At 41.1% G+C, this 18,111-nt stretch overlaps 1 protein-coding gene across 1 annotated transcript; it reads right to left on the minus strand.

The window, feature by feature from the left end:
- Positions 1 to 300: 300 nt before the first annotated feature.
- Positions 301 to 3,534, minus strand: LOC139700327 (forkhead box protein B2-like). Its single transcript, XM_071598966.1, has 3 exons — positions 3,236 to 3,534; positions 672 to 1,303; positions 301 to 506 (listed from the first exon to the last, which is right to left on the minus strand). Exons 1-3 carry the CDS (start codon positions 3,532 to 3,534, stop codon positions 301 to 303), a joined length of 1,137 nt encoding a protein of 378 aa, XP_071455067.1.
- Between the last annotated feature and the right edge of the window lie 14,577 nt (positions 3,535 to 18,111).

Genomic DNA, 18,111 nt, shown 5'->3' on the forward strand with positions numbered 1-18,111 from the left:
ATGAAGGCTGATTTCCTACGTAGGGAAATAACAGTTCGTTATGACCAGTATATTCACAGTACCCTTCGTAATATTGCGATCTAAGTCGCATCCCCTTCGACACACATTCTCCGCCGAGTCTAGGTATTCCTCCCGCAATCCCAAACCACTCCAACCGACACACATGCACTCTGATAGACGAGGTTGTTGGGTTCATGGGAATGTTTCCTCCCGGCATGGTCACAAACAGTTTGCTAATGGCTAATTCCTTGGAGTAAAGTACTTAGGTTGAAGATATGTACCGTATCTCGAGCACCAGAATCATTGCGTGATGGGTGAGGGAGAGGATGGATTCATGGCCGCAGGCGAGCTGGAGTGGGCGAACGATGAGGGGACACCGAAGGCGGAGGAGGAGGAGAGGGTGGCCGTGTAGGAGCACCCACATCCTTGGACAGGGGCCAGACCCTGGACGGGGTAAGGGACCTCCGGTCGCCGCTTCCTCCGGTGGTCTGTCTTGAGTAGCTCCTCTATCGAGTAAGGGTTCCTCTTCTTGGAGTTGTCACCACCCGGAGGCTTCACACCGTCCGCCTCGTCCACCACTTCCACCTCTTCTTCTTCTTCCTCCTCCTCCTCTACCCTCTCCTTCTTCCCCTCCCCTTCATCATCCTCCTCCTCCTCGCTGCTGCTCTTGCCCTCTCCACGGTCCGAGCCCCCACCAACCCCGAGTCCCCCCTCCGGGCCTCCCTCGTCTTCACCCGACGCTCCCGAGGACGACGATGGTCTCCCGGCTGCAGCCGCCGCCGCGGCCGCCGCCGCCGCTCCGTGGCCCAGGAGGAACATGGCCGCGGCGGAGCGCATACCCTGCTGCGGCACACCCCAAGAGGTCGGTGGAGGGTGCGGCGAGGCAGCCAGGAGGGTATTGAGCGGGAAACGCACCCCGGCATAGGGCGACGCAGCCTGTAATTGGGGGAAATGGAACGGGTGTGGGTAGAGGAGGCGCGGGGGGGCGGGAGGGGGCGGTGGAGGCGGCGGGGACGGGTGGTGGTGGTGAGCGGAGGTGGCATGGTGGTGGTGCTGCTGCTGTTGGTGCGAGAGGTGGGTCGAGGCGAACGCAAGGGCCCCCGGGGGGTTTCCGCCCCCAGGTGCGGACATGGGAACCTCTCCTCCCGCGTGGCTGCCGTAGTGGCCGGCTTCCGGATGCTTTTTGAGGTCGTGCTCTTGGGAATGGTAAGGCAGCCGGGTCCCGCTCTCGGGGGATGCCGCGTCCGGGAGGAGGGTGCCGCCGTCGTAGCGGCCGTGCGGGTAATCTGCCGCGGCGGAGTCGCTGGAAGGAATGGATTTGCATGCTTTTACTATTGACGTTCGACCGCGCATTCAGCCATGTGGAGGAAAGAAATAGAGTAAGGCAATCCAATATAATCCTTAAAGAGCAGCACGGTCAATATTGGAAGGCAAAAACCTGTATTCTCACTCTGATACGCTGGAATTTTTCGTTGCCAAAAGAACTAGATTCACCGCGGGAAATTGCAATTAAGAGTACCTAATAGCTCAGAAAAAAGGGAATAATGGCTCTAACTGATATTAATTTACGTTAAATCATTAAGTTAACCAGTAATATGCGTGTTGTGGCATTGATTGTGTGTTAATTTTGGAGAGTTAATGTACTCTTTTAAAAAAGGTGAAGCCGTATTTGCTATCAGCTCACCAAGCGTAAATATTTTCAAGGCATACAACCGGTCAGACCAGCAACAAAATTCCTTTTCAAATCATTGGAAAATCGGACCTACAATAGTATTTGTATAAACGACCATTATTAACATCAGAATAGTTTTACTCTCTTCTTAACCGCAATAGGTTAAAACAAATTTACAAACTAGTTCCTGTTAAGGCACTTGTCATGAATTCATGCGATAAAAGAATATTATTGACCCAAAAATACATATTCTTATTTGGCATCAATACACATACATTCTTCTTAGATTATGAGACAAATTTTTATTATAAATAATTATTATACTTTATTTAAGATAGGAATATCTTACTTCGCTATCATTATGATGTGCCTATCTTTTAGGATCTAACTAAATTTTTTGACATTAGTTTAAAAAGAGATAGACAATAGGACTTGAAACGCACTTTTATGCATCAAACCTGTACAACAAAGTGAAGTAATTAGCATCCTTAAACTACCTGGACTTTAAAATAATATCTCCAAATATTTTTCTATTTCTTAAAGAATCTTCATTACGCCAAGGTAGGTTCTAGTATCCTAAGCCATTCGGAAGATTTCTTCACGAAGGAAAATGAAGGCCGTGTCTAAAAAATGAAAATACATTCATTCAATTTTAGATAACGCTTACATATCAATAAGATTAAAAACGGCACAAGTCTGGGTCGAAGAAAGGGAATACCACTTGTGACGCACGCAAACGAATAATGCGTCACTGATCGCTGTGGCTAACCATAAGCATATATTTCTTTAACGAGTAAACAATCTCTTTAAAAAATCACTTTGTGGAGTGCAGACCCTTATTTATCACAAACAGTAACGCTATGAAGATAAATCAAGAATGAATGGGGGCTTTCGAAACGTGATTCTGGAGACGATTTCTGAAAATTTATTGCATGGATTAAGTTAGAACTCAATACGTACGCTTCGGATTGGAAGAGGATAATATAATTGTGAATATACAAAGGGAAAGATGAAATGGATGGAATACCCGATGAAACAATGTATTCATGTACGTAATAAAGGAAGAAATTAAATGTACGATAAAATTCTACGGAAAAGAGGAGCCTGGAACTCGAGGCTGATTACAAAATTTCGCGGCATAGGATTGCAGTAAGGCTAAGAAGGAATTAGTATGTTCAGGTTAGAATGGTCACTGAAGGGGGGGGGGGTGGAACCTTTTTACAGCATAAGTGAACTTCTTTTCCTCCAAATGATTTTTGGTCACTCAAACCTGTGCCAGATGCTAGAGAAAAATGATTTGCCAGTCTCATAGTGCCAACAGCATTCTGAAGGCATCGGTAGTCCTTATAAGGAAGAGTGTGGAGAAAGGAATGCGAAGGAAGAAATGCGTCAAATCGGCATTATATATGTGAATGGAATTCACGAAGAAAAGGAGGGGTTTTTTAGAAGAGAATAGAGTGAATGAAGTAATAGAAATAAATCCATCTTGATTTCGGTAGAAAACCAATACATTGAGAAATCGCTGCTGTTGTGTAAAAAATATTTTTCAAATGTTGCACATACCTTCCGCCGCTCTCGTGGTCCCCCTGCAGGCCGCCCCTGCCAACCATCGACCCCCCGTAGCTCATGCCAGGAGTGCCGACGGGGCGCGGACCACCCTCGGGCGCCATGCCACCCCCGTCACCCGAGCCGAGGGCACCCCCTGGCGGTCCGGTAACGTTGTCCCCGGCGTCCACGGTGGGAATGTGGCCGAAGACCCCGTGGCGGAGGATGCGGTTGACAGAGGAGACGGAGGGCAGGGCCGAGGGGTCGGGAACGACCCTCTGCGACAGCAACGCCTCCCGGATCTCCCAAGCGAACATCCCCGGGTTCTCGCGCTTACAGCGGAGGATTCTCTTCACGACGGAAGGTGTCGCCACCTGCTGTGGGGGCGAATTGCATTGGGATGGTTACTGGCAAACGTTCGCAATCAGATGAGACTCAAGATATTGGCATAGTCATTGACAAGGTCACTCAAAGGACAAATCTATTAGAGGACTTAAATAAATGTTGGAAGCATAGTAATTCATTGACATCTACGCCTGCATAGTACCTTTCAATCTATGTCTAGGGTGTTTGGCAAGGGGCATTTATTTTTTTATTTTATTTATTTAGTAAAAATTGTGCACATGCAGCAGGATTGCCAATTTATAGTGACACGTATAATAGCAACATGCAAGGACACAAACATACAAACATCAACAAGACTATAATTAGCAGTTATTAGAAATAAATGTTCATAGAAATAACAAAAAAACATTGAAAGAAAGGAACAAAACCGGGATGTGGGAGTGAAAGGAGAGATTGTGCTAGTTCTTTCGAGAGAGATGTGTCAGAGAAAGGTTTATAAATGTGTTGGCTGGGAGTGAGAGGGGGTCAATGCTTTCGGGAAGGGAATTCAGTAAAGCGGGGTGACGGAAGAAAAGGGAACGTTTGGTGAGGGACAATCTAGGAACGGGTTGGTGGAATAAAGAGTGATCGCGGGTAACTCGGGGGGAACTCTGAAATTGATAAGGGAAATTAGTTCAGGACAGTTACAGACATTTACAAAATAGGCATGCCAACTTTAAAATCAAATCGTTGCTTGGTAGTCAGTCACTAAGAAATATATTAAATAACTCAAATCATGGAAGTCATCTGAACAACAGCTACATGAACTACGGTATCTAAGTATAAAATACTTGTTTACACATGTATATTTATCTAAGCTAATGCGGCCCCAGTACTTTAGTAAGTGTACACTAATGCTTAATTTTAAGCAATAGTTTGCCTCGTATTTTTGGATATTTGAGGGTAGAACGTTCATCGAACTATGCCTTAGTGACATTGATTTTCCCATTGGGTTTAACAGGAAGTTGTAGTAGCCACGGTATGGGAACTCTGTGCCCCCAGCCAGATGTCAAACACTTCACCCATTAGGCTACTGCGACCCAAAAACGACCGTAAGCGAGTAATTTTCGTTCACACACTTTTACCAATTTATTATTGGCAAAGGTTGTACCCAATTGAGAACGCTATGATAGAGTTGATAGTTCCACAATAATAAGAAGGCGAGAAATCCATACCGTAGGGAGTTAAAAGCCTATATACGCAGGATTAAGTTTATAGACACTCGGCTTTAGCAGAAGGGGGTGTTTACCCTTCTCCCACCAAGAATAGCAAAGGATACTACCACTTGCAATTCTTTGTTAAAAATATTGCAAGATGCATCCTGAAAATGCTTGAGGTAAGAAATGGGACGGTAATGAAGAACACTGCGGTCCAGGTTTGAACCTCAGCTTGGTATTCTAACTGAAGAATCACAGGCCAGCGCATTGATGGGAAAACCTTTGAGACCTTATAGTTATAATATTGTTTGCAAATTGATGATAATTGTTTTGCCAAAATACATATGAAAATACAATAAATATTTTCAAGATGAAAAACATCCACAATAAAATATAAGTAATAAGCCTTCCGCTTGTGATAAGGACATCTGAGACTGAATAAATTAAAGGCTACTCTCGATTAAAGATAGATTCAGAAGAGATAGAAATATTTTGTTGACAGGAATCCTCAATCAAAATATATGCAAGAACTGATTTTTTCAAGAAGAAAAGTTTGCCACAGTTGTAGTTACGCTCCATTGCTCTCTGTTTACTCGATATTGCCAAGTCGGGATCCTAACGGCAACAACAACAAAATTTGGCACTTACACAGAAAATAGTTGGTGAACTTTTGTCGTGACTCCTCATTAATAACCAAATATTTTTGATTTGTCATGGTTTATCAAGTAACTCTCTAATGAAAACCGCAGTACTGCATGATGCCCAGAAAAGTATTTCATGCGGAAAATCTGTTCCTTCTTGTAATATTATCAATGGCAGTCTATAAATGAATTATTCGTTCCTTAAAATACGGAAATAAGTTAATTGTGAACGCTATATTTTTGTCAACTTTTGAAATCGTGACACCAAAGGGAGTAATATTACACGGGTTACTTATTGATTAATTGACTGTTATTTCAGCATTATAATGACATTATTTTAAAGTGCGAATTGCTTGGTTCAGAGCAGGCGTACCTAATTTCACGTCACTACAATGATAAAACTGCAGTTATTTTTAACAATGATGTTGGTGTCGAATGTTACTTAAAACATTTACAGCAGTTTCCTTTATAAGAGTACCTAGACAAAGTAATTACTCCTATGTATGCATTTCGTCTCTTCCCACCTCCAAGCATAGTTTCATATATGACGAAATGCTTTTAGATCAGCACTACAAGTGTAGTTTAATCTCAAACAAGCCGATATATTTATGAAAAGTATCTATATTTGACCTATTCCTGTTCATGGCATCTCCTCCCTTTTCGCCCATGGTCTCCTTGAATGATATTTGCACCGTATGGAAATCAGACCCAGTTCAATCGGCAAGGTGCAGCGTCCATCATTTAAATGAAATAACTGCCGAATGTATTGATTGATCTATTTTCTCAAACGCATCCTTTCCAACGACTATCGGGCTGCAAATTTGATCCACCGGGAGGGCAGATGTGATGCGAGCGTCCCTTGTACCGGCGGAGTCCTCCAAACCAAAACTGAGAATGGAAACTCGTTCGGCAGGATGCGGGGCAATTTGTGATTATTTCGTCAGAGAGCAATCGCATCGGGATCATTTGGACCCGGCCTTATTAGTATTGCCTTATCAGAAAAATAAAAAAATTGATGATGCTGATGATGATGATAAAAATAACACGCGGAGAACATTCCGCGTGCTTGACAAGTCGGCACAAGATCCTTCCGATAAGTAAACACCGAGAGCAGTCGGACGTCGATGCATCTAACGGGCAAACGAGTCAAGCGTTGATGGGAGGAGCGGAAATTGATGTCTGGTAATTCGAGCAGGCCGAGTTAATGGCTTCTTGCCGAAATATTTGCACCCCGGGGTGTACCTCCGGACAAGTGCGAGTGTCGCAGGCGGATACCCGTTTTCGTATGCCTGGCTCGGCTGCAATCTTCGACGTGGGGTTAATTACTCCCTCCCCCAACGCTTGCTCTCGTTTAAATCCTCGAATCTCGACTGCGGGCAGGTGATTATTTTAAGGGCAGCTGGAAGATGCATCCCGAGTAATTGGCCTTTTCGTTCAACCCTTGATCCAAAAAATCGAGGACATTTTGCTTGGATGCATATTCGATGGCCGCAATTAAGCTGTGAAACAGCAATTTTTCGGTGCATCTGCAGTTTCAGTCAGAACCAGAAATGCACCAGCCGGTGTGGACGTACCTTTAAACAATTTTCAGACCTTAGCATTCATAACTATCAACGGTTCACCAATGCCATTAAATAGCTAACTGAATATTTTATGCTTTGTTTTATTATATTTATTTCATTTAATTGTATCCTGCAAGCAACCGCCAGGGTGTGTGGCAGGAGGTTATTGCACATCAGACTACCCTTGACCCAAAACACCTTCCCCCCTAACGCGGTTGGACAGCGTTCTTCTGATCCCTTATCGTTAGTGGGAAAAATGACATATTAAATCTATCTATTCTACATTTAATCTGTCGATATTAGGGTTAGTGCGCAGAGTTTTTATTAAATGTAAAAAATAGTGGAAGTAGCTGACTATGTAAGTAAAAATATAGTTAATACAATCCGAAGAGTGAATGTTAATATGAGTATATGATTCTCGTATATTTCTCAACTCCATAAAAATTGCAACTCTGGGGATGAAAGACGGAAGCAATTTAGAAGCTTGGATAAATGAAATGGTTTGACAAGAATGTTAAATCTAACCAGCATCGTTCAGCATGTATTGGAGAAGGTCAATGAAATAAGCTGTAGTAATTCGCAGCAAGAAGTGCGGAAGAGCATTAAGTATCCTTTGATAAGGGTAGATAAAGTTCCTAAAGAATGTAAAATGATAATCGATAATAATAAAAATAAAATTATAGCGTACGATAAGGAAAACTAAAGATAGGCTTAGTACTACAGTAAGGAAAATCAGAACGCGTGTGATGTGTCGCCGATTATGGAAGAGGCCCGAAGATCGCCATGGTAGGATAGCTCATTCAAATGGTAGTAGTAGTAGTAGTTTTTAGGGGAGGCGACCGACTGCTGAGGTCATTTGCGCCATAGGGGATGGACAGGAAAGGATGAAGAGTGGAAAGAAACCCGGCGTCGGCATTAGCCTACTCTTTACGAAAGGCGCCAAGGGGTCCGCAGTTTAACGTCCCGTCCGACGGACGGCGTGCTCCACCTGAAGTGCCCTCCACAAAGCACCTCAATTAGGGATCGAGATACCTCTGAAAAATATTCACCGCCGGGATTTGAACCCGCGCCCTCTGGTAATTCAAATGGTTTTTACGTGACGATACAAATATGGTTCCCAATGGTTTGGTAGGTAGAATGTTGGGCTAGGCATTATTTATACCGTAGCATCCCAGTAATGTGTGACACCTTGTAATATAGAAACAACGACATCAGGAAAACCGTAGACAGAGAGAGCTGGGAAAGCAATGGGGAAAATATAATATTATTAAGATTAGTTTGTCAGTTTCATTTTAAAATGTTGATTAATTTATTTCAAATGCATTGAAAAAAAAATAAAAAATCAACTGGATGACTTTCATTTAATGCAAGTAAGAAGATACATGTATTTATTTTAGACAACAGAGGGGCCTAAATAATGGCAAAATTATGGTAGCATTTTGAGCACATTACAATGAAATAAATATGTATAATTCCTTAAAGTGATGTTTTTCGACCCTTGAGCGATTTAAAGCGTAAGGTAACATCGAGTGCGTCACAAAACCTCTAATCTGAACCTATTTGGTGTATCGGAATTGCGAAATTGCAGCCAAAATTGGATTTCAACACACATAAAAAGTTTTTGAAGCCCCGATCATTACGCGACATTTTTTTTGTTGGAGAAAAACGCCCAATCGAACTGTAGGAGGCGACGAAAGCAGTAAGGAGGGTGCGGGTGAATGCACCAGTAGAAAACGGAAATCAGGTTGGCAATTGGAAAGAGGTTCAAAAAAAGTTCGATAAATGCATTTCAAATAAGCGCTGTCGATGCTGTCCAAGTTGAGATTCTCCCGCTTAAATGCAGACGTCCGCCATCCGTCGTTCAATTGTTAATAACAGGGTCCCCGGTTACAGGCCGCGCAAGTCGCGCGGTTTTTTCTTAGCCGCGGCCCGCCGAACAACAAATAGGGACACCTGCCATCTCGGTCGGTCGACTCGTCCCCCGCGATGCACTCGCCGGATGCCATCCCAGGGTCCCGCCTTGATCGTTTCCCAATCCTCAAGCAGGCGTCAAAGGTGGGTGGGCAACTCCCAGGACGGTCGGGGGAGAATCTCCGGCATTTTGACGCCCGGAAGAGGAGTCGGCCTCCCGGCGGAGGCGGTGTTCCCTTAAATTGGTGGCCCTGAGGACGCCACCGGGGCCAAACGCGCGATGCCACTTTCCGTTTTCGGCCCACCGTCCCTCGAATCTTCCCATCCCCTTCCCCCTCCTCACTGCCCTCCTCCCACCCCCATCCTCCCGGTGAAAGATTTCGGGAGGCTGATAATCATCGGGATCGATTGATACTCTTTCCCCGTGAAGCAAAGATTATAGAGAGCGTAGGGAGACGCCCCAGGAAAATGCAACTGGTATGTGGTCAAGTTCGCCTCCGGAGTGGGGGGGGGGCATGTTGGGACGGGGAGGCATATTAAAGTGCCTCTCATACGTTTGATTTTTCGTCCACAAAATAGAAGGGAGGTGGAAATAGACAGAAAAAAACGAAAAGGGATATACAATCGGCTTATTAGTGGTTAGATTGCCTTGGAGAGATGGTGTCCGCGGTCCAAAAGATTTATCAATCAGCCTTTTTTTCGTCGCCTAGTATTTTATTGCCCCGTCAACTTGTCGATGCTTTGTCTAATTAGAATGTTACCTTAGATACAGGTTAGAGTTTTGAAGTCGCCGTCCCAGTCGGATAATGTATTGACCTCGTATGTCTTTGGAAGAAGGCGTGGCGTTCCTCGGGAGCAAAAGTGCCTTTTCATTCTTTTCAATCAGGCGCCCGTCTGGTCCGACCATCCAATCCCATAGTGGCATTAAGAGTCCTTGTAACAAATATAATAATTGACATCTAACACGCCTTCTTGTTAATGAAAGGAAGCCTGACACTCTACACATTAGTCCTTCTTGAGTTTATTGAATTCATGATGAAGGCCATCTGTCAGGCTGAAGCATATGCCGTGAATATCTTGCCTTCCTACTGTATCTTTTGACAAGCAGTGATATCCTCCAATTATTACTAAAATGTAAGAGACTGTTGGCACAATTAGAGCTTAGAAGATGTGAAGTGCCCCTGTCTGAAGGTATATAGTTTTCCGTGCACTTATGAGTATTTTGCACTGCCTATATAACCCACGGATCTAAAGGAAGTGAAAAACTTCATAAAAATTGATGCTGCAGATGGGTGGGTACTTGTTATGAATCTATGCTTCTTGTGTCTTCTATTGGAATATAAGCTTGACAATTAAAATTTTTGTATTGAATCAATTCGTTTCAGTCTTCGTTGTAGTAAATTAGGAGATGCGGCTCTTTACCTATTGCAGTATCTCAACAAGCATCTAGTAAATTGATTGAACTGCAGAGTTACCAAAATCTTTGCTCGTACAGACATCAAGCTGGCAATCCATATAAGAATTGTTTGATGGAAATGCTTTTTTATAAAGGGAATATCAAAATTACATAGCTTATAATTACATAGCGTTATTTATAGCACGTCGAAACTATTCCTCACTTTGGGAGTTCATTTATCAGCCACCACATTAGCGAAGTTGCTTAGTACTTATTGGTTCAATCCAGCCATTCGTAAAATATTATTAAGCAAAGCGAGATTTTATTTACTGGGACAAGGAATTGGTTACACCTACTTTCAGCATTTACATTGATTGCGTGGAAACATACTTTGAAAATTATAGTGTAGTTTTGGAAAGGGATTTTACCAAGAATAAATATGTTTAATTTCATTACTTTAATCCCAAATTACTATATAAAAACGTCAACAGTTCTCCATCAGTATTTAACCGACCTCAGATGGGAAGGTAAATAAAAGTTATGTGCTCAGAATTTCAGATACATAGAGCTAACATCTGGTTCCTCAATTACCTCAAATGACAGGATTTTTAGATTAATTTGTTGAGTATATGTTTCTAAATCAGATAAATCCAATTGAAAAATGTTTCTACCAACACCTGCCATTTTTCTATTTCTATTAGGAGGTTATAATAACGACGCAGGTGTGATGTTTTCAATAATAGAAAACTATGAATAAGGGCTAAGGGCAAGACTATTTTTGATTGGTCCACTAGCAATAAATAAGATTCTAATGACAGAGATTAGCATCGTTTAAATGATTGTTCAGTCTTAAAGTGTAAATAATAGCTTGTGAATATTGAAACCAAGGTCATATTTCATCTCCAAGATATCTTCAATTTATTTTATTCAAATATGGGAGAAGGGAAATTGGTCTTACGGAATGAAATAGCGTAGCCATCCTCTGCCCATAAAAAGTATTATGCTGCGATTGAGGATATAGTTATTGCTGATACAGTACATTAAAACAATAAGTATCATGAAAAGGAAACATATGAAGTAATATTTCGAAACTATATGCTAAGTCCAATTATATTGAAAGAGATTTCATTACTTAGGTCATGTAAAATAACTAAGAAAATTAAGTCTTGTGTAGGCACTATAATATGTAGATACGTGTATAATGGTCAGTATGCATACAGGTATATATGGTAACTTAAAACCGGAATCATCTTCATGCTTGAATGCAGGCTTTGATGGGAAAAATCAGGTAATAATTAATATGCCAGTGTAATAGTTATGATAATCACTGGTTGAAATTATCTTAACGCGATGCGACTGGACCGATCTCCCCCTATTGTCACCCTCGGCTAAAATTTTAAAGATAGATCCATGCAAACACTTCACGGTAAAGCTATTCTTGATGAGAACTTTCGATTGATTATCTTTGCGTGCAAATGTCATCTTGTCTCATTCTACGCTGCCTTCTTCCAACTCCAGGTGCTCCCAGCTCATGTGAAACGGTACCTTACCTTCGCATTCTATGAGGGCTCGGTAATAGCGTGATGTAATGAGAGGGACGCAATGAAAACTTCTGATGATGAAGGATAAAGAACGCGATGGGTTTTTATGGTAGAGGGAAACGTAAGGGGAAAGGTTTGGCGGAGCGTCGTGGTGGTACTGCAAGGAACTGCTTCTGGAGAAGGGGAAATATGAATTTATTTTCTAGATGGAAAGAAAGAAAAAATTCGAGATTAGGGCAGAGGAAGAACAAGCAGTGATACCAAATTCGATGGATAAGACAACCTGCTGGTGGCACGGACTACGGTAATGATAGGTTTCCTTCGTTAATCACCTCTTTAAGAGATTTCAGGCAAAAAAATTCAACCGCTCACGACTCGGTAGCGTTTTTCTTAAAAAAAATTATTCTGAATAAATTTGGAGGCCGAAGTGAGCAAGAGGATATCTTACGCTTCCAAAATAGAAAGCATTTCAAAATCTCTACGATAATGAAATAAGCAAAATTAAACAGTCAAGTTTAACCAAAGATAAGGCAAATTATTAAATAATATAGACCCGGAAATGTCACTCCGCGCTATCCACAAAACGCCACCAATATGCATGAAAATTAACCGAGTAAAAACTGACCACGATTTTGTAAGATAAGAACAAGAGGAGGAGCAAGGGTTAAATATGGAACACAGAAAACGATACGGCTAGTTTAATGATTTAATATGCTTTACCCTAGCCATTCAATGACTCCCTACGCTTTCTCCGGTAGTGCACAAAGAATGGACCCACGCATTTTGTGGCATTTTCTCTCCAACATGAAGGTGAGAACTAATTGGGCACATCCTGAAGAGCTATATTTTATTCATGATTCTAATTGTAGAAAGACTAGAAGGGAATACATAAATAAGAGGAAATATGGAGAATGAAATGTAAGAGGAGCTGTTGCTGTCCGATCGTCAGGTTGAAGATGAATTTGATATTTTCTCCATTTTCTCCGCAGAATTCATCAAGGGTGCGTAAATTAGTGTGAAATATCTGTAAAAAATGTTGCACCTATTATCAGCAAGAAATTGCATATAAATGACGATAAAAATATGGCAAATCTGTGAAAATCAGAAATGTATATTTCATTGCAGTATCGGCTATCAGAGGAGTATGGAAGAGGTACGCAAAGCGATATAATACATGAATATACGCACCCAATAGTGTCTCGTCGAAAAAGTCTCCCCGCAAAATTTACCACAAATTTTGGCCAAAATTAGACTTCTGGATGACATTTATTTAGAACTATCGAGAATAGCATAATGAAGAGTTTCCTCAACCCTAAAAGCTAGATATAAGACTGTTTCAAATAAATATTTCAGATTCCATTCTTATTCTAGTTTGAATAAATATCAATGATCAAAATGTCAACCATACACATCAAATGACTCATTAATGTATCCTGCATCTGATTTTTCATAATGAAATGGAAAGGGTAAAAAAGAAACTTTACACTTCCACAATAAAGTGTATCTATTGTGGAAGTTTAAACTTTCTTATTTACCCTCTTCATGGAGGAATTCCACTAAGTTAAATCTGAAACTGTTGTTTTGATGAAATGGAAAGTTTTTATTTGTTAGTAAGCGTCCTTAATGCGGCAAGTCACCTACACACTAAAGTCTCGTTAATCTGAATATCTCTTCCGCCCAATTGACTGCGTTTTTTTTTTGGTTCCCTTGTTTCCTACAAGTTTGATTTTGTTCCCTTGGGTTTATGAAGTGATAACGACTGGATGGGAATCAGAGGGAAATAGGAGAGAATAGCACCCCTTTAGCCAATTGCTCCAGAGATGGTGAGCTCTTAGAATCAAAGAATGTGATTTCCACTTTTTCAAATGGTATTTATTTCAAGGGCAATGAAAATACTGCTTGTAGAGATAAATTAATCATTCACAGTCAAGTCAAAAGTTGAGTCTTTAAGAAACCTCTATCCTCAGGGAACGCAAATTTTCATTGGGTGCGATTTTTACGCATACGAGTGCAAAATTTCTGACCAAATGATAAATCGATACCCATGTTCCATCACCCCTTCTCAATTCTCGTGAAAAATTCTTCGTTTTTGTTCATTTTCATCATCAAGACACTTACCTGTAATTTCAATCACAGTAAGGGGCGCGGTATCCAGGCTGCTGAATGGGTCCGAGTCTGAGTTGTCTCTGGACAACCACAACTGTGTGATTTTTCGGGTTAAAAGCAGAACTAGATGAGATAAGGCTTACCTCATCCAGAATCTGAAATTAACACTTTCAAGGTAATCTAGTCCAGTCCTGCGGTTTCCCGCGAATATCTAGTATCTAGAATGTTGTATCACTTGAATTTGAGTATGGTTATCCAAATAAATCTCCCGAATTTTGACCCAGAGCCTTCGGATAGCCAGAACGCTCTATTTAAACAGCTATAATCTCAGTGATGTAAGAAAATATTTTTGTGAGACAACTTTTAAAAATGCTACTTGGTCCAGACATTTTTAAAATATATTTTAAACAATATTAGTGCTGTTATATCTTTATGAGATGACATGATTTAACGCGGTATAATGTGATATAATACATGTATATCCGAATACCATAATATTTCATGCATATTCTCTCATACGCATGTTCTTTAAACACAGTTTTTTACCTTGTACGGAGAAAATACCACCGTTTGGAGGAAAATATTCCTTGTACGATATATTTTTATCTTCTACGAGAGGAAATAAATGTATTCATAATTTATCCATAAGGTCATACCATTTGAAGGTACTCTGTGGGGAAGATAAAACATAATTAGGAAAATATATCGTTATGAAAAAGTTTCAAGCTTCCTTTTCTATGGCACTACTTATTGGTCTCTTCTTCTGTCAAAAACTAATCTGACAAAGTCGTTCAATGTCGCAGTTCGTTTTGTTGACTTGTAATGTCATTGAAGATTAAGCCAGACTTATCAAGATGAGAAATGCGAGCAGAAGGAATGGTATCTTTCTGCGTGAGAGGAAAGGTTTCTGTGGGATTTCAATTGCTAATGCTTTAGTAATTTCATTTTAAATATATTTTTTATAGAAATACCATGATTTTCAATTCCATACTTGGGCATTTTTCCAATACCTCTCCAAATTATTTCAAAATTTAAAGTTCAGAATGGAATTAAAATAAAATTTATGGCCTAAATTTTCATTCCGAGAGCAATGGCATCAATTGTAATATTAATAATTATGTTACATCATCTCATCCATAAACAATGGTTCCCTTGCCCTTTTCCCATTAACAGTTCCTATTAGTTTATTTTTCGGCTTTCAATATTCCTTTTTTGATATGTTTTCCATTGTTCTTCTATAGTACCCAGCTCCCTTTCTTCGCTCATGATTTTCTCTGCAGACTGCTGTTAATTCTTTCTTATCGTTCCGGTTAATGCTTCTATGTTCCATTTCCTCAACCGTCTTTCATATTTTATCCTTTGAATCAGGCACTACACGTCATCATTATGACATTATGATCTGAATCCATATCGACTCCCGGGAAACTGCAAATTAATTACGCTGTTCCTAAATCTATACCTAGTCATAATATAGTCTGACTGATACGAGGGTCATCCGGAAAGTAGTACCCGTTCGTGCCGCGTGCTGACGACGCGAGTAGCCGCTGGACGAGGTCAGATAGCTTCAGTGGCTTGTCTGCCTTCTCTGAGCCAAGTTGCGTGACGCTAGCATTGCCTGTGTTGTTTCTGTGATTGTTTACAATGTTTAAAAAAATTGAGAACGCCGCCAGTTGTGAAGTGAGGGTAGTGATTAAATTCCTCAATGCAAGAAACGTTCGCCCATGTGATATTCATCGCCAATTAAAGGAGGTGTATGGAGACAATGTAATGGACGAGTCGTCTGTTCGGCGGTGGTGTCGCAACTTCAACATGGGGAGGGGGAACACACACGACGATGAGCGTTCGGGGAGACCGTCTGTCATTACAGACCAACTGGTGAGCTCAGTTGACGAATTCGTGAGGAACGATCGGCGCGTCACAATTGATGACATCTGTGAGCATTTTCCCAATGTTTCTCGAACAATTGTTCATGAAATTGTTAAACACCATCTGCATTATGCAAAAATTTGTGCAAGATGGGTCCCTCGCGTATCTCAATGAGCTGGCGGCGAAGGACTATGCAGCAGGAATACAGAAACTTGTCACACGTTATGACAAATGCCTTAATTTGCTTGGAGATTATGTTGAGAAGTAGTTTAAAGTATCCTCTTTCAAATAAAATTTTTTATGTTTGTTAATATTTACTTTTGTGTCTTTATTTCACGAACGGGTACTACTTTCCGGATGACCCTCGTATTTTGGTTTTCAAACAGTTTTCGTAATGAGTAAACCCAGTCTCCTGTAGAGCTTTAGTTCTTTCTCCCTACGGTCATTTCTTGTTCCTAAACCGTTCTTCCTCAGTAAAGTCTCTCCCTTTTGCTACCGCGGCGTTCCAATCACTATCAAATTACTCCTTCTAGGAACAGCCGCCATTACTTCTTCTAATTGATCGTATACCTTGCGGTATTTTCCATGATTGACTGGTGGCATGTAGATGAACAATATCCAAGTTCGTTGGTGGTGTTTTACTCCTACTAATAATGTTCTTTTACTTACCTGCTCTCTGTCAACTACACTTCGTCCTGCCTTTTTATTCAATATTATTGCCAACTCTCGCCCATTCTCTTCCTCTAAGCTGTATATTATTCTGTAGCTATCGCTTATATAATCTCCGCTATCCCTCCATCCCACGTTACACTGGCCTAAAATATCTATTACCTCTTTCTATCCCTCGATTTTCATTTGCTAATTTACCTTTCCTCATTATCGTGCTAACATTCCAGGTCCTTATGATATTTGGTTTATTCATTTTTTATGTTGCTCCTTTCCAATTCGTTTTGCAAGTATTTCGTGAGATGACGAGCGCCGAAGTCTTGCCTCTTCCGCTGCTGGACAGAACACGGCCCAGGGGGCCGGGCCCCATTGTTGCCAGGACTCACACCATCACTCGCAGTCCCGTGTCCATCACTATTCGTGGGATAAAATTGAAGTGGTTTTCCGTCGTATTCCTCAATGACATTTTTAGCGAGACAACGTCACTCAAATGGCTATCCCACTCAAGTAAGACGCTTTTTTCAACCACCGCGCTGGAGCAGAAGAGGCACGGACTGTCATCAAGAGCAGTTATCATTGCTCCAACCAGTACAGCTCCTGAAGTTATCAAAACACACTTGTCCTTCCACCAAGTCAAGATCAAAGACCATGGGAAGGATGATTAGTTTATATATTTACAAAGTGAAATAACTTAACTAAGACTACCCTCTGAAGTTTTTCTTTTCTTCGCCTGCTGGCTTCTTTTTTGCTCTACAATCATTTAGGTAGCTGCTTACGTACATTGATTGAAGGCCTATATTAACTTATTTTCTTGTTTTATGGTAATTTAATGTTCTTATACATTACGCTTAACAAATTTAGTGTAATTTGTAAAGCCAGAATCAGAAGAACAGATAGGTAAGTACACTGTGTGATTTTTTTAATAAGGCTATTTGAGTACCGTAAAAATCGCACAATGAAAGAGGAGCAACCGAGAATTATCGAGACCTCTGGGGAAATTTTCTAGAAGCATTTCTAAACCCAAATGATGACTAGCCCAAATAAAGGCAATGGGTTCAAAAATCGAGGGCAAATACCTAGTAACAGCGAGAGACCACACTCATTCAATTCAACTTCCAAATTATTGATGACGGCTCGGGTACTAATCTCAATGGATCGTAATAATGAATAGAGCGAATTAATCACTGAGTAACTTTGACGACATTGAGGAGGGTTGTTCATGGAAAAATCTCTTTCGAGAATGAGTTTTTAGGCTATGGTGTGTCCTGAAAGGCAAGATGGTTTTAAATGGCTCTAGGTACTAATACTTACGACAGGGCTACCTGATTCAGTTCAACGATAAGGATTTTCTAAATGGTCATCATTCAATTTACTATTCCACTCTCGATAAGTCAGGAAACTGTGCGTGCATTCTAATGTATTTCGTCGTAAAGTGATCGCAGACCCGGATCTGAGCTTCCCATCCTCGATGGCTGAGTTCACTTGTTAGCTGAATATTCTTTACGACAATAGAGCGTCCTGGACATACTGAGTATCTGTGTGAACTCTGGCACCGAGCGGTAAAACGGAACATTTTGAGTGGAAGGGAGGCGAACCGAGAGTAGAATGGGAGAATGGGAATGAGAGTTGATTTAACTAAAAAAAAGTTTTTCGAACGATTCTCG

The sequence above is a fragment of the Hetaerina americana genome, unplaced genomic scaffold (assembly GCF_022747635.1).
Source record: "Hetaerina americana unplaced genomic scaffold, ioHetAmer1.1.p SCAF_10, whole genome shotgun sequence".
Taxonomy (NCBI): Eukaryota; Metazoa; Arthropoda; class Insecta; order Odonata; family Calopterygidae; genus Hetaerina; species Hetaerina americana.

What these genes read in the sequence shown, in the direction of transcription:
- LOC139700327 (XM_071598966.1), bottom strand. Translation starts at nt 3,534, where the DNA reads ATGTTCGCTTGGGAGATCCGGGAGGCGTTGCTGTCGCAGAGGGTCGTT. An exon ending in GACCACGAGAGCGGCGGAAG is followed by an intron (nt 1,304 to 3,235) that starts GTATGTGCAACA and finishes CATTCCTTCCAG; the next exon opens with CGACTCCGCCGCGGCAGATT. An exon ending in GGGCTCGGACCGTGGAGAGG is followed by an intron (nt 507 to 671) that starts GCAAGAGCAGCA and finishes CTTACTCGATAG; the next exon opens with AGGAGCTACTCAAGACAGAC.